The sequence below is a fragment of the Ptychodera flava genome, assembly GCF_041260155.1.
Source record: "Ptychodera flava strain L36383 chromosome 23 unlocalized genomic scaffold, AS_Pfla_20210202 Scaffold_24__1_contigs__length_23054250_pilon, whole genome shotgun sequence".
NCBI classification, from domain to species: domain Eukaryota; kingdom Metazoa; phylum Hemichordata; class Enteropneusta; family Ptychoderidae; genus Ptychodera; species Ptychodera flava.
This window is the reverse complement of record NW_027248278.1, coordinates 7763656-7785969: the sequence shown is the minus strand read 5'-3', so window position 1 is coordinate 7785969 and position 22314 is coordinate 7763656. Positions and strand designations below refer to the sequence as shown.

At 37.6% G+C, this 22314-nt stretch overlaps 1 protein-coding gene across 2 annotated transcripts in view; it reads right to left on the bottom strand.

Annotated features, from left to right (window-relative positions):
* LOC139124469 (uncharacterized) overlaps window positions 1-22314 on the bottom strand; it is a 45837-nt gene that overhangs the window by 11874 nt on the left and 11649 nt on the right. Inside the window, exons 3-5 of one of the 2 annotated variants that reach the window (XM_070690607.1) lie at window positions 17334-17732; window positions 16499-16903; window positions 11560-11707 (exon numbers count right to left, since the gene is read on the bottom strand). The exons of the other annotated variant lie outside the window; for it this stretch is intronic. Coding sequence (XP_070546708.1) covers window positions 11580-11707; window positions 16499-16903; window positions 17334-17732 — 932 coding nt within the window. The 3' untranslated portion in view covers window positions 11560-11579. The remainder of the gene's footprint in view (window positions 1-11559; window positions 11708-16498; window positions 16904-17333; window positions 17733-22314) is intronic. 2 annotated transcript variants of the gene reach the window in all.

Here is a 22314-nt window from a genome sequence, read left to right as displayed (position 1 = left end):
TTGAAATGAAAACTCTGAAGATAGAACGCACCTCGGAACCTGAAATTCAGACTTTGAAATACTTACAATCCTTTGCTAATATGATGTTTGTGTTTAGTCATACTTGAGCCTGCGTTGTACATGAAACTTTTTACTTTCGCGTCATTTGGAATATCGAAAACGGATCTTTTTCGGTCCATAGAGCTAACGTAGGGATTGAGTTTCAGACAGCGATAAACTTTAGGTATTTTGTTTTTCTATTTCTAAACTTTGTATGATGAACCCTGGTTATTACTATTCAGTTGTAAGATGATTGTTTAAAGCTTGCTCGATGAATTTTTTTAAAAAGTAGAATGCGATGGTGTCTATCTCAAAATATCCACAAAGTAGACAATGAAAATAATCAAATGTAACGGTTAAGATTGTGAAAAAAGTCAAAATAATTGCACTCGCTTTGAGTTGTTTTTGCACTTTATCATATAGCAGGTTGTGATAACAGCTGTCCCTGGGCGTTCGATGATGAATATGAGAGGTTACTCTCAGACGATGGCACATATTGTGACGAGTACGCGATGAATGGTAAGTACGCCCTCTACCATTTTCTCAAACCAAAAACAACATTAACAGGTTTATTTGATTTATTCGGTCAACGTCGACAGCAATCAAAACCTTTATGTTAGAAGCCTAGCTACTCATACAGTTAAAGTAGTATGCGCCTCGAAAGTGAAAGACTTAAAATGTTGCTCAAACTTTCCTCAAGAAATAGCCAAATCATTCTCTTACGAAATCAAAAATAAAACCAAGGTGTCACCCTGAAAAGTTCGCAGCAAAAGAAACAAATTACGTAACTTTTACTGGTATTTGAAATTCAAAACGGCCACTATCCCTACATAGAAAAATTAAGTGTTCGATTTTCGAAAATCTAAGATTGTGAAAATTTTTCCCACTCCGAGAGCTTTAAAATAAATCGCCACAAGAGATAAATCAGAAAAGAATTGTGAAAAATTGAGCGTCAAAATATCTACCGACAAGGCGCGTTCTATAACATTAACAACGGAACATTAAACGTATTGTGTTTTGGATGGCCATCACATTATTGAGTACGAACTTACCTGGTAAAGTAGTCAAATTTAAAATTTAAAATCCCTGTGTCTTGCACTAACGCCCAAATCGCGAGGTTCTTGTTTTTAGCCGAATTGGTTTCTATTTTGCTATATTTTAGTGGAGAGCCCTCACTCTGCACGAGTTCTCGAGTACTTATGTCAGCATGAGTTCGAATCGAGCACACATATGCACGTGCCCTCACTAGTTCTAAGGCTGCGTTCACAAATAACGATTAGGGGGGGGGGGCTGGAGGAATCTCGATTGAAATCTTTTTTTGTCAGATCCCCCCTAAGTACCCTAAAAAATTTTCAAATGCCCCCCTCTATATGGTCAAAATTTTTCAAGTCCCCCCCAACTATCACAGGCCCGCATATTTGTAAATGATGTGAGCGCAGAAAAAATAAACATGTGTTCTGCAATTCTGCTCACAGGTGTTCAACACTACCTGTATTAGCACTTTGTATAGTCATATTCCTAGGGCACGTTCTTTAAATGCATCAGTGGTGTTTTTAGATTTATTGGTCTAAAAGCCAACATGAGTTAATCCAACTCTGGTCAGGTCAATTGCTCCTGTTGAAGAGCACACAAAATGCAATCATGAGAGAGTAGGAAAATTGTGAATTCTGGCTAATTGTGGTATTGCACAGTGACCTACCAAAAGATTGTTTCAAAACTACAAGACCTATATGAATTAGATGCTACTCAAAATTGACAATACCGGAAGGTTAAAATATTCCATCAAATAAATGTTTTAATTTCTGAAATTTTGGGTGCGATAATTGCAAATTTGGTTAAAAAATAAATAATTCCATTTGGTCACATATTTTTTCTTTTAGTCTTTACTGTTCAAATTTTTACTTCTGTATCATTTCATAATAAGAGTGTGACAATTTAGAAAATAAAGCATGGTTACCCCATCTTTTTTCTTAAATATTTGATTGTTCTCATATGCCAGAATTCAAACACTTCTCTGTTTTCTTCCATGTGTTGATCTCTGGCCTGATCTTATGTACAAGTGAGTTTCACTGTCATGAGTGTCATTTGACCAAAACTCTTCTTCAACTACTATGTACATCAGAGTCAGAGCTGTCTCTGTTACTTGTTCAGGTATGCAGTGACAGTGACACTGCAGTAGCAGGGTAGTATCTGATTGTGAAACTACCCGTAGGCAGTAGCTGTATTAACTTTGATAATTTTGGCAATATTTTTGTTCAGTTTTACAACTGCGTTCTTGTTCTACTCCCTACAGCATGTTGAATTGTCCAGTATTCAGCTTGCTATCACAGCCTATGTATGTGTACCATGCATTTGTATCACTGACAACTGACTGTCAGTCTGGACTTCAATTAAATTATCACTAAATACATATTTATATTTATATATATATATGTTATGTAGGTCATTCCCCCACACACTCATCATGACCTGAGTTCAATTAGTCTAGAACATTCTCAAGGTCACTGCCCTTGATGACCTCACAACCTTGAATTCAATTAGTCATGTTTGGAATGTTCTGGAAAGTTGATTAGTTGTGTAAGGGAGATAATTTTGAAGTAACAAGTAACAGTAATTAGCATGTCAATAAAAGTTCTAGATTGTTCTTATATGCCTTTATAAAAGGGACGTGCACAGCTTCCAGTCAGACTTTTGGGATCGTGTCTCTTGTGTGTTACTATAACTCCAGCAGTAGTCATTCTCAAGACTTTTCAAGACCTTCACTGTCAACGCTGGATTTATACTGTGGACTTTGTGCAGCTGCAAGCCTGCGCCAAGGACTGTTCATTCATCCGACTGACTGTTACAACTCTGAGACTGGAGCTTTGCCGTCCCAGCTGAGATAAGTAGTCTGTACACTTTTAAAGCTTGTACTCTATCCCTGACTTAGCAATTAGTTTTTTTTTCGTAATAAATTTTGTTTAAACGTTAACTGCTGAGTTCACCCTTTTGTTCGTTTTCTCTGCACGTAACAAATTGGGGGCTCGTCCGGGAGACGAATATTTTGAGCCGTTTGACAACATTTTGACAGCCTTTTCAAAACTACTGTATACTGTGAACTCAGCGAAATTCAATCATGGCGGAATTCAAGCCAGACGAATTATGGATGACCTTGATCAGGACACATTTAATTCCCTCAGAAAAGACAACCTCATAGCACTGGCAAATTTCCTTAAAGTAGATGTCAAAAGATCTATGCGCAAGCGAGAAATTCAGTTCAAGATTGCAAAACATTTAGTTAATTCTGGCCATTTTGAGGAGTCTGCCTTAAAAGATTATGAGCCTGAGTCTTCCTTCGAACTCAAAAAATTAGAATTAGAAATACAGGCAGATTTGGAGCTTAAGAAATTGGAATTAGAAAAGGAAAAATTGCAAATGGAAGAAAGGGAAAGGCAGGAAAAATTACAAATGAAAGACAAAGAATTACAAATGAAAGACAAAGAATTACAAATGGAAGAAAGACAGAGAGAAAAGGAGAGAGAATTGGAAGAACATCGACTACAGTTAGAAATGAGACGTTTAGAGCTTGGACAATCAGGAAAATTCTTCCCTTCAGACAAGTTTGACATCACTAAGCATTTCAGGTTAGTTCCCCCTTTCCAAGAAAAGGATGTTGATAAATATTTCCTTCATTTTGAGAAAATTGCTCAGAGTCTGAATTGGCCTAAGGAGTCCTGGTCTATGCTTTTGCAGAGTGCTTTGGTGGGTAAAGCCAGAGAAATTTACATTCAGTTGTCAGTAGAGCAGGCTTCAAATTATGATTCTGTGAAGGAATTAATTCTCAAGGGCTATGAGTTGGTGCCTGAAGCTTACCGTCAGAAATTTAGGGATTGTGAGAAGGTGAAGGATCAAACTTATGTTGAATTTGCTCGAACAAAAGAACAACTGTTTGATCGCTGGTGTTCTTCTGAAAAGGTCAGTCAGAATTATGACAAATTACGACAGCTTGTTTTGATTGAAGAATTTAAGTAAGAGGTGCATTCGGAGTGACATCAAGACGTTTATCAATGAACAAAAGGCAGATACATTGGAGGTTGCTGCACGTTTGGCCGATGATTATTCATTGACCCACAAATCTTCATTTCTCAGCAAACCATCCCAGTCCTTTTCATACAGAAACAATGCAGGTAAATTTAACTCCTCCTTTTCATCCAAGAATTTTTCAAAGGAGAGTAGAAAATCAAATGACAACAGTTCACAGAGTTCAAGTAACACTCCCACATCATCAGATCCCAAGTCTCAATCTCCTTCTGACAAACAGTTTGGTACACTTTCTTGTAATTATTGTAAGAAAGACGGCCATTTAATGTCAGAGTGTTTCAAATTGAAAAGAAAACGTGAAGGTCAAAGTGGTCAAAGTGGATCTAAGCCACCGGCTTTATTTCTTCATCAACACTCAATTAGAGTCTAATAATGTGTGCAACACATTTTCTGAGGTTAAACCCCTCTCATCCCCAATTAATGAGGTCAAGGTCAATTCTTCTCAAGATAGCATTATGGGTATTTTCGAGCCATTTATTCATAATGGTTTTATATCACTTTCTAGTGATTTCTCTTCCGCTACCCCTGTCAAAATTTTAAGAGATACCGGGGCTTCCCAGTCTCTTTTGTTGGCAGATACCCTGCCGTTTTCTGAAAAGTCATTTTCAGGTTCTAAAGTTCTTATTAAGGGGGTAGATTGTAATGACTACATTCCTGTTCCTCTCCATAATGTCTATTTGTCTTCGGACTTTGTTTCTGGACCTGTGGCTTTAGGTATTAGGCCTTTTTTGCCTTTTGAAGGGATTCACCTTCTTCTTGGAAACGACCTTGCTGGGGACAAGGTCATTACTAATCCACTTGTGACTGATAATCCTAGTTTAGATCAGGATCCAGAGCCAATTGAACAAGAGATACCCGATTTATTTCCTTCATGTGCCATTACTCGAGCCATGTCAAAGAAAACTTCCGAGAATCAAAATACTCTCAAAAATAATGTCACAGATGTTGACTTAAATGACACCTTTCTCAGTCAGGTGTTTGACACGGATCATTCCGTTATCCTCGTGGATTTGAAACTTCCAGTAAAACTTCTGCTGACCAAAGTCAGACATTTTCTAGATCAAATCTCATTGCAGAACAACACAAAGACCCAGATATTTTGTCTTTGTTTGACAGGGTAGATGATGAAGGTAAAACTTCAGATAGCTCTGTTTCCTATTATACAAAATCTGGTATTCTCATGCGTAAATGGAGACCTCCAGATGTTTTGGTTGATGACGATTGGGCTATAAAACATCCAAATTGTTGTTCCAAAGCCCTATCGTGCTGAAATATTGCGCCTAGCCCATGAAACCCCCTGGGCTGGTCATTTGGGAGTAAGGAAAACTTATCATAAAATTCTCAGTCACTTTTATTGGCCTAATCTCAGGCAGGATGTAGCACATTTCTGTAAAACCTGTCACACATGTCAAATGGTAGGAAAGCCAAATCAGACCATTCCAAAGGCCCCTTTACAGCCAATTCCTGCATTTCAAGAACCATTTAGTAGGATACTAATAGACTGTGTTGGGCCCCTACCAAAAACAAGATCAGGAAATGAGTACATGCTGACAATTATGTGTACATCAACTCGGTTCCCAGAAGCCATACCACTGAGAAATATAAAGACAAAGACTATAGTGAGAGCTTTAGTCAAATTTTTCACTTTATTCGGCCTCCCTAAATGTGTCCAGTCCGATCAAGGCTCCAACTTTATGTCTGGTATTTTTCAACAAGTAATGGATCAGCTAGGCATTAAACAGTATAGGTCATCCGCCTATCATCCAGAAAGTCAGGGTGCTCTTGAGCGATTTCATCAAACTTTGAAAAACATGATTAGGACTTACTGTTTTGACACAGAGAAACAGTGGGATGAAGGAATTCATTTTTTGCTCTTTGCTGTTAGAGAGTCAATTCAGGAGTCTCTTGGTTTTAGCCCATTTGAGCTTGTATTTGGACATACAGTCCGTGGCCCACTTAAGCTCGTTAAAGAGAAATTCCTATCAGACGATGATGATTGTCTGAATATTTTGCAATATGTGTCAGATTTTCGTACAAAACTCTCTAAAGCATGTGAATTAGCCAGAGAAAATCTTGAGTCATCTCAGCAGTCAATGAAAACCAAATACGATAAAAACACCTCAAAACGGAAGTTTGAACCAGGTCAAAAAGTTCTTGTTCTACTTCCAATTCCTGGCAAACCACTCCATGCTCGTTACTTTGGGCCATATCTAATCGATAAGAAATTGAGTGATTTAAATTACATCATAATAACACCTGACAGGCGAAAACAAAAGCAGCTATGTCACATAAATATGCTTAAGCCATATTTGGATAGGGATAATCCTACTATAACTCAGCCTGTCAGTACCGTCAGTTCTGGCCATTATGAAGATAGTGATACTGAAACTGACTTGAGTGAAAATACTCTAAACTCAAAGCTGGGCTCGGTCAAGCTTCAGAACTCAGAAATCCTGGAGAAGCTGGAGTCTACACAAGTTGGCACACCTCCAGCCAGAACAACAACAACAGGTGAAAGAACTGCTCCACGAATATAAACACCTGTTTCAAGATGTTCCAACGAGGACAAACGTCATCTATCACGACGTTGATGTTGGGGACAGTAAGCCTGTAGAACAACATCCAGACAGACTGAATCCTGCGAAAGCGGAATATCTCCAGGAGGAAGCCAAGTATTTGCCGAACAATGACTTTATCGAACTCAGTAAAAATAACCGGACTTTGCCATGCATACTTTATGCCAAGTTCAGTGCCATTTCGAGTTTTCCAATACCAAATTGCAAGAGGATAGTCATGGGACAGATCATCCTGTTTGCTATTTTTAACAAATTTTGCAAATTTAACAAATCCCAGAGAAACTACTCTACAATTGAAAAAGAGTGTTTATCTTTGATATTAGCTTTACAGCATTTTGAAGTTTATGTTACTTCTTCAATCAGCCAATAGTGGTTTATATTGATCACAACCCTCTTGTTTTTCTGCAGAAATTTAAAGGCAAAAATCAGAGATTGCTAAGATGGAGTTTAATGTTACAGGAGTTTAATCTTGATATTAGACATATCAAAGGCAGAGACAATTTAATTGCAGACTGTCTCTCTCGTATTTAGAGTTTATTGTTGTTCACTTTCAAGAAATTTTATTGTTGTTCACTTTCAAGAAATTTTACTTTAGAGTAAAACAAAATTTGAGTACTTAAATCCTTTTCAAGATTACATTTGTAAAAGAAAGATTTTTCTTTGAAAAATTTTCTTTTTTTGAAGAGGGGGTGTGTTATGTAGGTCATTCCCCCCACACTCATCATGACCTGAGTTCAATTAGTCTAGAACATTCTCAAGGTCACTGCCCTTGATGACCTCACACCTTGAATTCAATTAGTCATGTTTGGAATGTTCTGGAAAGTTGATTAGTTGTGTAAGGGAGATAATTTTAGAACAGTAATTAGCATGTCAATAAAAGTTCTAGATTGTTCTTATATGCCTTTATAAAAGGGACGTGCACAGCTTCCAGTCAGACTTTTGGGATCGTGTCTCTTGTGTGTTACTAAACTCCAGCAGTAGTCATTCTCAAGACTTTTCAAGACCTTCACTGTCAACGCTGGATTTATACTGTGGACTTTGTGCAGCTGCAAGCCTGCAAGGACTGTTCATTCATTCAACTGACTGTTACAACTCTGAGACTGGAGCTTTGCCGTCCCAGCTGAGATAAGTAGTCTGTACACTTTTAAAGCTTGTACTCTATCCCTGACTTAGCAATTAGTTTTTTTTTCGTAATAAATTTTGTTTAAACGTTAACTGCTGAGTTCACCCTTTTGTTCGTTTTCTCTGCACGTAACAATATATATATAGGCTTTGTCGACAAACTAAATATTGTGTGTTTGAGCATGCTGTAGGGAGATAGCAAGAAACTGTAGTTGTTATATTGCATAGAAGAAATCATTAACAGTTGCAGCTTCTGCCCTGTTACGAGGCTCAAGTTTGTTTTTTACGACAAATCACACGTTTAGATTTTTTCGAGATAAAAGTCATGAAATGTGACAAAATGGTTCTAGATTTTGTTAAATTATTACCAACATTACAACATTTTGATGACATAAAAAATGGTATTCATTTTTCATTGAATTACCTACAAAAACTTGGAATTGGAAAATGTAAAACTCAAAAGGGACCCCTAAAAAAGTCCCCCTACAGGTAGAGCAAAATTTTCAAGTCCCCCCTCCACTACCCCCAAAATTTTCGAATCCCCCTGAATTCCTCCAGCCCCCCCCCCCACCGTTTTTTTTTGTGAATGCAGCCTAATGGAACACACACACACACACACACACACACACACACACACACACATGCAAATACATCGATACAATGCAATGCACAGTTTGAAGGGATGATGCAAACAGTTTTCAAGGGAATTTTTCTTTTATTTTGCGAAACAAAAAAAATCGGACATTAAATCTTGCTACTGGTAGTTTCGTTTTGCATTGAATAAATCGGGAAAAAGAACTTTCTAATAGTAAATTAAGTAAATTAAACAGAGTTCTCGCCTATGGCTACGCGAGAAGTTGTGAGAAGATATGCGACAAAATAGCAAGACATGGTAGTACAATATTTCACGTGTCCCAAGAATGTTGGACGAAACTGTCGAAAAGGAAAGCATGCAGAGTTGTGCTTTTTCAGAAATTGACTTTTTTTATACATTTTTGAATAAAATGGCAACGATACAAAATATGCACATAACACAAGAATAAATCTATATGTATTCTACAAAGAATGCATCTACAAACCAAATATCAAATATATGATCAGTTACGTCACAGTATATTTTTTTTCGTATATGGTGCTTGTTTCATGTTTAATATGTTCGTGTTGAGTTGCACATTCAAACGCGATATTTCTGTCCACCAACTCTCCAAGCATCAGTCGTGTTCTATGACTGGTTACACCTCTAGTACTCCTGAAAAACACAAACAACATAAATCACCGACGCCGTGAAATACCAAATGCCAAATCTAAACGGAAACTCTGCGATTTTTTCACAACTTTTGACGTTTCTGTATGTACGCTTCATATCGGAAAATATAGGATCAAACATTATCGTGAAACCTGTTTTGAAAGACGATTGCATCACTGAGAATAAATAATAACATACTCCTCTCACCGACCTACAATAAATGAAGGCAAACTTTGCACGACATTTATATAAAGTATTGGCCGGACCGGGTTCAAAGTCAAAGCTTGCATGAATCCATTATGGGCCGTGAGGGGATATATTATTGCTAATATTATATAGGGCTCAGCCCTTGGTGTCGCGCCAGAGGTTAAGATTGGCAATGTTATTTGTATTGATTCATGATAAAATGTAATTAATTGTTACTTCATAAACGTTTATATGACAACTATGCCCAGTTTCCCTCTGATGAAAGCAGTTCACGTAACTACACAACGTCAAACCCTGCAGCAGAGCAGGTATAGATTTTCTGTAACGTGTAAAAATTTTGGACAAAAATTGGCAATTTTTACAATGATAGCGAGCGCAGCGAGAGCGGCCGAAGGCCGCTCGCGAAGCGAGCATTAAGACTAACGTGTACACGAAAATTAGAATGGAATCTCTACATACCTACGAGTTTGAAAAGAGGGCACTAATCCATGGAGGCGGCCATTTTGAATACTTTTACACGGATTGCATGAAATTAAAGATATCATCTACCACAAATCCTACTCGACAATGTGTATTTCCGACAAAAGAATCTCTGTATTCCAAAGAAAGTGTGAAATTTGGTTCAAAATGACTATTTTCGATCACTTTTGAAAGCCTGGTTCAGTCATCACTAGGCGCCGCCATTTTGAAACAAGCTAACTCTCGCGAGAACCAACGGTCAACTCACGCGAGAATTAAAAATCGTGTGCTTGAGAGCTATCGACGGGAATATCAAGAACATGTTTACATTAGACTGCTTCTGTTCCCACCCCTGTTACAATAAACTGATCGGAATCATGTAATTTACCAGTTTTAAGTAATTTTCGTCTGAGAACTTGGCATTTCCGAGTTAATTGCTATAATAATATATAAATGTTATTCTAGAAAACAACTGACAGCAATTCAACCTCAATGTCCAAAATATGCATCATACATCAAACACAGAAATTAGGATGCTATCGCCTGAAAACATCAATGACATCAATAACCCTACGCTGCGCTCGCTCTCAGGTCAGACCTGTTACATATTAAAATAGTAATTTGTTTCGTATTTGTTTATTTACGAGTACTCAAAAAAAACATGGCGGCGCCCATGAAAGAAGGGTACACTTCCGGTTACTCGCATAGTATATTATAAATATGCGCATGCGTAGTCAGTAAGCCGCTGGCGCGACTATTATTTAATAGTTTTGGCAATGCCAGGGAATTTGTAGATGTAGAGATTCATTATCCCTGATAAACTTGGAAATGACGTCACAGAATGCACTGCTATTGGAAAAGCTATAATATTATTCATAATGATCGTCTTCCCTTCCAAGAAGGTACATTTGCCTCTCTCGTGGTATTTGCTGGGAATGAAGGTTTCGGTCGTTTGGAAAACTCTCAATGTCATAACCACCAGCAGTCAAATTGCTGTATTTTCAATCAACGTATTTGGCTGAGAATTAACCAAGCAAAAGCGCACGAATATATAATAATGTTCCATAATCCTGCATGAATAAAAAAAGTTTAACTTTTTATAACACTTTCACTATTTTTGTACTACTATCTATATAAATGTTTGTACTCTTCTCCCTACAGTGTGTTGAAATACTGAGTATTGGCCTAGCTAACGAAACCGTTTGCAGAAGCCATGCTACAGATGACAAAGGAATTCTTGTCAACACTCTTAAATATCGATGTCAGATACAGTTCGACATTCCATCCATTTGACAACATAAACAAGGTGGAAAACCTTGAATTGCACCCCGAGGTTGGGTGGGGTACTCCAATAGAAAAGATGATGGGGCATATGTCGCCTGAATGTGTCACTTTTCCGCGATGGGTAGATTTACAAAAACTATGAATAACAAAACAAATGTCCAATGCTTTAGGAAAACCTTCCAATCAATCAGAATAAAGGTGAAAATTCCCGAAATTTGCCAAGCGAAACCCTTAAATGGGGCACATTTTTTATACATGGGTAGTTGTTTAATAACTTGGGCAGGGCACTCCTATATGAAATATCAAGAAGTATGCTCCCCCCGAAGCTCTAGAATTTTGATGTGATTTTGAGTGAAGTAAGATTAACACCGATCAGTTGTTCGAGGGCGCAGAAGGATCTTAGAGAGCACCCTCTAACGACGACTTTTACAGTCTAGGGTGCAGTTTGCTGGTAAGGAACTGTTTTTTTATGGTCAGACTGAAAATGCTACAAAATATGCAAAAAAAAGTTAGAGCTTCTATGACTAGATATAAAGGATATCTTACCTCCAAGTTGGGCATGCATTCTACTCTTGACAGAAACCAAACCAAATGAAGAAGGCAAGAATAACAGTCATTGCGCTCATGGTCAGAACTGCGGCTCCATCATTCATTGGCGCTGACGGGGTATACATACTGATACTAGTAACTTCAGCTAAAAGGAAAAATGAAATACATAAAAACGAAAAATAAATCTAAGGCGTATTGAAAGTACAATGAACGCAACAGAGGAATATTAACAATTTTAAGACTCTTCTGGTAACACTTTTGCTTAAACTTTCCTCAAGGAATCTTCACAGATTCTCTTTAAAATTTAGGATGGAAATCGGGGGTTACCGTGATAATTTTGGTTCTAGAGGAACAAATTACCAAACACTTACCGACATCCCTTTTTTAACTCTGAGGAGAAAAGTAAAATTTTAGATTTTCGAGTAACAAAGACTGTAATTTTTTTTACACCAAGAGCTTTAAAATGACCCCCCACAAGCCATACATTAGAAAAGAATGGTAAAAATGCGACTGTCAGAACGGTCTTCTACATTAACAGCCATGGGGCTCAGTTGGCTCGAAGGATGTCAACTAATGATAATTGCAAATCAAGGCAAGTCGAAAGCAGTTATCGCTTTTTTGTTGCAATCATTTTCTGTAACGTTCATTTGTCTCGCAACAACTTCGACGGCAAAAGCTGAAAATACCTCGAAATCTATTGACACAATCATTTATCACTTAAAATTATTTGTTAGCCTCAGGGACAAGAACGTAGAATGCGCCTCGAGATCAGATATTCGGACTACCACACTTTTACAATTCTGATCTACCCCTTTTTGGGGTTCATTTTAACGCTCTTTGTGTAAGTAACATTTTCATAGCCTTAGTTTTCCGAAAATCGAAAATTGATTTTTGCCCAATAGAGTTAGGGCAGGGATGACAGCCATTTTGAATTTCAAGTATCGGTAAATCTTGGGTGGATTGTTTTTCTAGTGTCAAAATTTGCACGTTGACCCAGATTATTAATTTTAATTTTGAAAGAGAATGATTTAAAGATTCCCTTAGGAAAGTATGAGCAACAGTTTAAGTCTTTCACTTTCGAGGTGCATACCATAAATCAATAAAATGCTTGGGACGGTCAAATCATTCCTAATGTAACCGGAAAGGCACGGTGATTTTCAGCTTCGCCTTTTCGCTCAAAATTTAAATGGCTGGTTATTTAAGTCTTGACAGCAGTAGAAATATCACATTTCCTGTACTGTTTATTTTGTTCATGTACCAGCTTGATACATCGAGGGTTCCACAGTACATACCATGATCTTTATCTCAGTTTTGCACCAATTATCTACTGATCAAGGATGATCATTGTCTTATCCCAGCTTGAATTATAACCCCATTTGCATATGGGCCAGTGGCCTCGACACGCAAATAAAATTGTTTTTAAACGAATTATCTGATTAGAGGTCAATTTTTATCGTCTACCACAATTTTTTATCTTCAACCACCTGAGAAGGCTTTTTTGTAAAGCTCAAGGCGTAAACAAAGTGTTCACCCTTAGTTTTGTGAAAATCTGATTTTATTTATCCGATTAGAGATACCACAGAGACGACAGCCATAGGAATTTAAAATATCAATAACATTTGATAGTTTGTTTCTCCATTACTACAGTTTCAGGATAATTTCGGTTCTTATTATTGATTTCGAAAGATAATTGTTAAAAGTTTGCCTCGGAAAAATTAAAGCGGTTTGAATTGTTCATTTTTTGAGGCCAGAACTACGTGAGGAATCGAGATCCAGTTAACAAATGTCGAAATGACCTGTTTTTTGGCACCAAACAATCAAAATAACACGGCCATGTTCGATCTAAGGCATTGATACTTTATTCTAGTAGTCATCATGGTTTTAAGGGATTCCAGATATTTGTTGTCAGAGCTCCTAATGATTATTCCGAAGTTTTATTTATTAATTTATTTATTTATATAATTATTTATTTATTTATATTAATAGCCAACACATTGCCCATATTACAAGTGCATTTCATACAGAAAAGAGAAAAACGACAAAGAAAAACAAGAAAATCTAACACGACAAAAATGGACAATGGACATAAAATATTAACTAAGACAAGAATCAAGTAAAAACAAATTAGCCGTGTATAAATCAACCAATAGCTGATGTAAATTGAGTCTAAAAGTAATCAAATTACCAAAAATATCTATTTTTTTCATTGAAAGTAGTATTAAGAATGTTTTAGTTCCGTGGAAAAAAATATTTTAAAATATTAATACGATAAGAAGCAGGTCTAAAAGAAGTGCACGACGCAGAGGGTCCGTGGTGTAAACAGATATTGTATGTTTTGTACTTATTATTAAGAATTTACCACAATTTTGGAATTTTGTTCCACAGTCTCGGTTTCGAATTTCACTGAAACTTTTTTTTGAAAATTCAGAAACAATCAAGAAAACAGAAACGAAAAATCTTAACTTTTATTTGAGTGCTAGGGATTCTCTCCATAAAATGTTACATTTGGGTATCTACAGTGCAGCGAAGATTGAAATGAAACAAGCGACCTAACGGCCGATATAGCTCCGCTGTGTTTATGTAGAGATTGACTATTTTTGACACATGTTAATGAAGAAAGTGAATATTTTTGACAGGTCAATTCAGTGGCCAGAAAAAAGTGGGTAAAATAGCTGCAAAAATACACAATTGAAGATTTCATCATACTTTGAATATATCACATCGGATTATCCCTAAGAATATGTCAACCAAAGCTGTCTGATGAGTAGCTTTTCGAGAATAAAATTGTCTGACCAAAAATGACAACAATTGCCCCCAAAAATAAAAATTGCAGATATCATCATAATTTCAAAATATCAAACTTAGCTCATTTGTAAGAACCTGCACATTGAATTTCAAAGCTATCAGACCAGCCAGTACTTTTCGAGAAACACATTTTTTGACCAAAAATGGCAAAATTGCCCCATTGCAAAAATACGTAATTGCAGATTTCCTCATTATTTCAATAAAGATCAGTTAGTTCATCTATTAGAACCTGTATACCAAATTTCAAAGCTATCAGATGAGTAGTTTTGGAAATACACTTTTTTTGACCAAAAATGGCAAAAATTGCCCCCAAAATACAAAATTATATAATCGCCCAAAATTCAAAATTGCAGATTTCATCATAATTTCAATTAATATCATTTACTTCATCTATAGAAACCTGTATACAAAATTTCAAAGCTATCAGATGAGTAGTTTTGGAAACACATTTTTCGACCAAACATGGCAAAAATTGCCCAAAAAATACAAAATTGGAGATTTCGTCATATCTTTAATACATATCATTTAGTTTATCTATAGAAACCTACATACTAAATTTCAAAGCTATTAAATGTATCGTTTTGGAAATACACATTTTTTGACCAAAAATGGCAAAAATTGCCCTCAAAATACAAAATTACAGATTTAATCATAAATTCAATATATATTACTTACTTTATCAATAGAAACCTGTATACCAAATTTCAAAGCTATCAGACCAGTACTTTTTGAGAAATACATTTTTTTGACCAAAAATGGTCAAAAATACCTTAAAAATGCAAATTTGCATATTTCTGCACAATTTGAACAAATCTGAAATAGATCATCCCTAGGGACATGTGTACCAAATATCAAAGCTATCTGACTGGTATTTTTGAAGAAGAAGATTTTTAAAGATTTTTTACCAAAAATGACAACAATTGCCTTAAAAATACAAATATGCAAATTTCACCACGATTTGAACAAATCTGACTGAAGTCACCCTAAGTAAACTGCATATCAAATTTCAAAGCAATCGGACAAGCAGTTTCAGAGAAGAAGATTTTTTTACCAAAAACACCAAAAAATGCCCCAAAAATACAAATATGCAAATTTCACCACGATTAGAACAAACTTAAGTGAGGTCACCCCAAGTGAACTGCATAAAAAACTTTCAAAGCAATTGGACTTGCGGAGAAGACAATTGTTGACGGACGACGACGGACGACGACGGACGACGACGACGGACGACGACGGACGACGACGGAAAATCAACCTATTTGATAAGCTCCGCGTCGCTGACAGCGGAGCTACAAACGAATTCGTTGATTTCATGATAGTAACATTTTACTTGGCCGTCATTAGCATCGGACCGCAGAGCTACGGGAATAAAAAAATCTGTGCAAGTAAACCAGATATGTTTTAATAAGAATTTACAATTTTGTACAAGAATGCAGTATCTAAACGTGCTCTCTCTGAAATTTTCTACAAAGGCTGTTATATTTTTCATCAGAATATGGTTGTGACCATCGGTAGCAAAGATGTTGTATAATTTTTTCTGGATATTCCAGTTTCACAATCAAGTACATTTGTTTGTTTTCAATAGCTATATAAGCGGGTTTATCCAAATGAGGTATATTGTGTACAAAATTTTTAATCAACGCCGCTCAACTTCTGTCACTCTGTACTAGAAAAGTTTGCCGAGCTCCGACGAGATTATTGCAACAATTTGAGTTTAATGCGAATATGTAGCCCGCCCTCAAAGAAATCGATCACGAAAGGCTTTTGTTTTCCAAAGTCTCTCTCTCTCTCTCTCTCTCTCTCTCTCTCTCTCTCTCTCTCTCTCTCTCTCTCTAATATTTATATTATATATATGTGTGTGTACCTGAATAAAAGTATATATATATAGAGAGAGAATGGCTGACTAGATGAATAGATAGATAGATAGATAGATAGATAGATAGATAGATAGATAGATAGATAGAGAGATAGAGAGATAGATATGTGTATATAGGGATTATTGAAGCATATGAAAAAAGTGATGTTAACATAAAGGCTACTCCTGTTAAACGATCGATTTGAGAGAACACTTAATACTTTTCACAATACTCAAAAAGGTGTGGCCCTGTTTGTTTTGTTGGTGCAATCTTACCTGCACTACAAGATGGTTTTTCCCCAGCTTCGTTCGGACCCGCTCCGAAAATCGCACAAACCATGTTGTTAGCGTGTACGCTATCCTCTACTTCTATCTCCGCGCACAATCTTGTGTATTGCTCGCAATTATCGGCGTCTAGTGTCACCGAAGCAGTGATGTCGCTGAAACTACCAGAGGACACAAAGGTGGTTTGTCCGTCCGGTGCATTTCCTCCTCGAGCTGTAGCTTTGGTAGATTTTACTGTATAGTTCACACCACTGAAGAAGAGCTGTATTCGTGACGGTGTCACAAATCCCTCTATTGAATACTGCACGTCGAAGGTCGCCGAAGTTGGTCTATCCAATTCGAAACCACTGATGACAGGGTTGGGATCTGTCAATATCAATTTCTCCAGCGCAATATCTGCACGAAAGAAGAACGCATTGTTAAACGTACCTGATGCGGTTGACAACTAATACTTTGCAAGATAGGAACCACCGTGAGAGCATATTTTACTCCGATATTTTCCGAGAGCAACTTTCAAGTAACAGCTGCAGACCCCTTCTTTTGCAATACACAGCAGTTCGGTATATTATTTCCTTTTAGAACATGTACACACAAGGCATAAGGATACTTTTAGATATCTCAAAACCCTAATATCACTGATCTAAAGCTCTAATTGTTGTTGTTTCCGTCGTCGTCGTCGTCGTTCCATTCCGTCTGTTTGCTTACGGTGATTTAGCATTATATAATTTTCTAAATCGCTCCAGTTTCCGAAATCATTTGTTTGGCATTTGCAAGCTTGTTTTCTAATTCATTATAAGCCAGAGCGCAATTAGTCAAAATGACATACCGCGGCAATTTGTTGTGCTTTCTGTCCCACCGTCTATTCGTATGCAGGAATCGTCGTCTTCAAGGCGTGCATCGTCCACAGCCGTTACTACAGCACAAAGGTGTGTGTACGAGCCACAATTTGCCAAATCTCCCGCCAATGGAGTCCCTCCTCTAATTAACGTTTTCTCTCCCGGCGATACTGTTTCGCTGAGTATCACTTCAGCTCCAGCAGACACTATGGTCTTATGCTCAAAATCCTCATTATCGGTGTAGTACAGTGTAACCTTCGTCACTTGGGCTGTTTCATCACCGCTGATCATACAGAGTTCAAGTTTAAAGTCAATCTCAACCTCATCCTCGCACATGTCCGAGGTGAGAGTTGCTGGAGACAAGACTGTGAACCAGCCGGCACCAACGTCTGTGAAGTAAAATTACAATTAAAAGAATTACGTTGCCATAACACTGATTTACGACACTCTTCTGTCTTTAGATCTCACAAGGATATACGTTTTTGCCGACATGTACTTGGCCGCTGGCTTTGAATCTAATCGATTCAACGACATGTTACCAACTGATAAGTTTATGGTATTGGTTATGATGGATGGACGGATATACAGAGATCTGTTCTTGTAAAAATTATGTAACATTAATTTTAATGTGTTAAAATTAATTTTATTTAGTCTCGAATTAAATTGTGCTGTCAATTAATACTCCATATTCCTTGCATTAATTAAACATATTTAAAATTAATCTTGCATGTTGGAATTAATAGTTTGTAACATAGAATTAATTTTATTCTTATCTCGAATATTTTTTATTTTCTTGGAACTATTTTAATCTGTTAGAATCAATTTTATATACTGGAATTAATTTTGTGTACTCTAGAATTAATCTACCAGTATATCGAAATGATTTTCTATTTTCAGTAAATTTAACGTCCTGAATTAATTTTATGTAGTCTAGAATTAATTTTACTAGTACCTCGAATTATAGTGGCAGAATTAATTTTTTGTGACGGCTAATCCCACATTCCTTTGTACTCGCTTCTTATTCAACATGGCGGCCTTCAGGCCAGCCTCGTCGTCGAGTTGTCATCCCAGTAAGGAATCAAGGAGGATTCTACTCTTTTCTGCTCGACCCGAAGTCGGTTGTTCGACTTTTTGTTTTGCCCCAGAATATAGACTTTACAGGCGATCAATAGCAAGTCTGGCAGTTTTCGTTTGTTTGATGTTGCAGGGACTATTGTCTTTGCGTTTTGATGACTTGGCGAGGACAGACCAAATCCGACCCGCGTGCTTTAAATTATCATTCATAAATTAAGATATTTGTTATTCGCTTAAAGCCCCGATAGCTGTGAATATTGAACAAACCGTTTTTTTTCAAAATATTTTCAGTTTTTCCAATAATTTTCTTCGAATAAGACCCATTAGAGACTGAAAACGTGTATAACACTGTCATTAGTGTCGAAAGTGGCATGTAAATTCAAATATTTGAACAGTATCTTAGATATCCCGCCATTTTTAAAAATTATTCATGTGACACAGAAAATAAAGATTACGACAATAAAATGTTGGCCATTGTGTGTGGTGTAAATGGCATCATTTTTGTTTCTTGGATGATCACGATATGTATGTTCATGAAAAACTGCATTTTGTAAATGTCTCTGAGAGCGCCATTTTTCGAGTGCGGCACCCATTTATTATTTAACCTATTACATTGTGTAGGCATGGTCCAAATCAGCGAGCAGTGATACTTCTGTACACATCCTTCAGTTAGCACATGGGGGGCCAACGTTCATCGAGTCACAGAATAGTTGTTTGAAAAATTCATTGATATACCGAACAGCAGTACTGGCGTGGGCATCCAAACCTCTTTTGTCGTAGTTTTAGCAAATCTGTAAGATCTCAATTATTTCATTGCTTGGAAATGCGTACTAAGGCAAAGTGGTTTGTGTGCGTAGTAATTTTGCAGTATGCATATGTTATAACCTGGTGTATGACGTTTTGCTGTTTGTACTATTCGCAGGGACGTCAACGGGGGAATGGCTTAAACAGAATCCAACATCTAATGGACCAATTGTGAATGTCTCACGCGAGTGAACTCGATGTACAATAAGACAAGCCTCAGAGTTGCCAATTCAAGGTGTTCATGTGACAGATAATTGTACTTTTATTCACATTTACAGATAAATGACTTCAGAGAATGAAAGCATGCAGCGAATCATTTTTATTTCCTAGAATATTTCTGAACACTGAAACTGCTTTTTGACGGGATGGATACTTATGAACATCAAGTAACCCCCTCTGAGCTGTTTGAAAAACACATGACCCCCCCCCCCCCTCTTTGCAGTTTTGAATTTAAGGCGAACCCCCGGATTTTGCCCGCCCATCCCCGGCCTATAGCTCTGCATGGCAGGGCTGTGTTTTACCGGCGTTGGGTGGGAGGCCGTATAACGCCGGTAACAGACAGCCTAGCTTCAATAATTGTAGCCCTTGGTTGGTGGGGTTTGCGCCTTCCCCCTTGGAGGGCTACAATGCCAAACTCATATTTTCACGTAAAACGCCACTGTTGATCTCCAGTGGACGCTCAAGGGCCGCATTTTCAGAGAATCTCGCCTTACCGTGTGCAACTTTCACCACAATCCTACTCCCGGATAATGTTAGAATCGTTGTACGTATCGATGGTCAACTGTACTCCTTGCAGCTGAAAAATGACAGTTCAATAACTCGGGTACGAAGTCAGTTCAAACTAGACCGCCATCGTTGAACTCTGTACCAAGCCGACTAGTACCATTACATTTTAGGGGTGGCTGACAGGTGTGAGGGATTGAATGAGCATGCTTTACGGCAAGCCCTACACGAGTATGGCGAGAGTGTCTGCCTTGCAAGCCGTCTCCTGAGCCAAAGCCGGACACTCTTGCCATACACGTAGGGCTAGCTTATGGGATTGGTGGGAGGGTAGGACAAACGGGAGAGTAATTTCCATGACAATATATAACACTTGGTGAATAAAGACAGTTGCTCTGTCTTCTCAACTTTCTCAAATAAGTTCAACTACCTACTGGTTCAATCCTACACGGGAACGGGTTATTTAAAACAGTTAGAACTTTATGTTCATGCACATTGTCCGATGCGTGTGCTTAAGCTAAACTACATAACTGCTTCAACTTTCATAATTAAGTTCAACCATCTACCTCCATGGTTCAACTACATTATCAAGATACCACTATAGTTGAATGTCGAAAGAGTACTGCTAAAACGCATTGTATTCCCATCGAAATCTGTTCGCCTAAAAAGGTTATTGTACAAGGTTCGGAAGTGGGGTGCCAAAACGGCAATCTTGTCCATGACGGCGCGACTTTGCGCAATTTTTAATAGCGAATATTTATCGACGATTTCGGGATTACTAGAATAAATTGCTTTGTGCCATGGCACGCCGGGTCTACAGTAGTAGTAGTAAGAGGGTAATCTGATCACAATGCAGTAATTGTAATTTCCATCACAGAGTTAAGAGGCAAAAATACACAAACAAATCGTCCATAAAAAAATATGGAAGCAAAAATACACAAACAAATCGTCCAAAAAAATGGAATGGGCGAACAGCAGATGTTGAAGACAATAGGAAACGAGTTTAGGCTAAGTCAGAGCCTTCATAACAATATTTCATGACAAGATAACCGTGTAGTTCTGATTTAAACAACAACGCTTCACATTGACGGATAGATGGGGAATGGAATTCCAAATTTTAGTAGCTCGATACACAAATGATCTTTGACCTATGCCTGTCTTTAGCATTGGCTGGTAAAATTTACAACTACGAGTATCTAAACAATCCATTTCTGAGAGAAGTTGTCGACATTACTCTTAGAGCCTCCCTTACGAATCGGAACTATTAGCAAAGTTGCATCAGTCGGGAAATCTACCACTATAAGCTTCAAAATTAAAAAGAGTTACCAATATATGCATTTCACCACTTTACAGTTCTAGTCAAGCCTTAGACTGGCTCTAACGTCGATACAAGACGATGCAAGAGTTTGTTAAATGGCGGGTAAATACCCGATATAGGCTATATCGAAGATTTTACCGCCTTACAGATCCGACCAAACCGCAGTCCCTCCACCCACTGTGGCCTAACAAAACAATCTTTATACGTCTATATCATATAGTCTAGTAGCAGTAAGTATCGATAGGATATCTTATAATATCGCGGTGTTCTCTTGTTATCCGAGTATCTGTTATACAGCAAAGACATTACGAGACAGCAGACTTTGCATAGAGTGAATATCTCTTTCACATCTTTAGAAATAGATATGGCAAGTTTTTCAATGGTCACTGGCCTCTTGGCTTTCAGCGATAGGTGTATTCTTGCAGTTAAAGAAACAAACGGTCCTACGACCATTTTCCAATCCTCCGAAAAGATAAAGTAACAATAACTACTGCTGCTAGTGCCACCGTTTTCGTTAGCGCTCACTCAGCCCCCAAACACCTGTCGGCCACCCCTAAAATATAGTGGTACTGGTCAACTGGGTACAGAGTTCAACGATGGCGGCGTGCCCGAGTTATTAAACTGTCATTTTTCAGCTGCAAGGAGCACAGCACAGTTGACCATCGATACGTGGTAACAAGGATTCTAACATTATCAGGAAGCAGGATTATTGTGAACTTTGCACACGGTAAGGCGAGATTCTCTGATAATGCGGCCCTTGAGCGTCCACTGGAGATCAACAGTGGCGTTTTAGGGAGCGTTCAGTTATTACGGTCGGGGTTGGCCGGCAAAATCCAGGAGGGTCACCTTAAATTTGAAAACTGCAAGGTGGGGGGGGGGGGGTTCATGTATTTTTCAAACAGCTCAGGGGGTAGCTTATTTTCATAAGTATCCTTTTCATAAGTTTTCAAAGGATTCGCTGCAATCGATGATTTCATTCTCTGAAGTCATTTAACTGTAAATCTGAACAAAAGTATAATTATCTGTCACATGAACATCTTGACTAGGCAACTCTG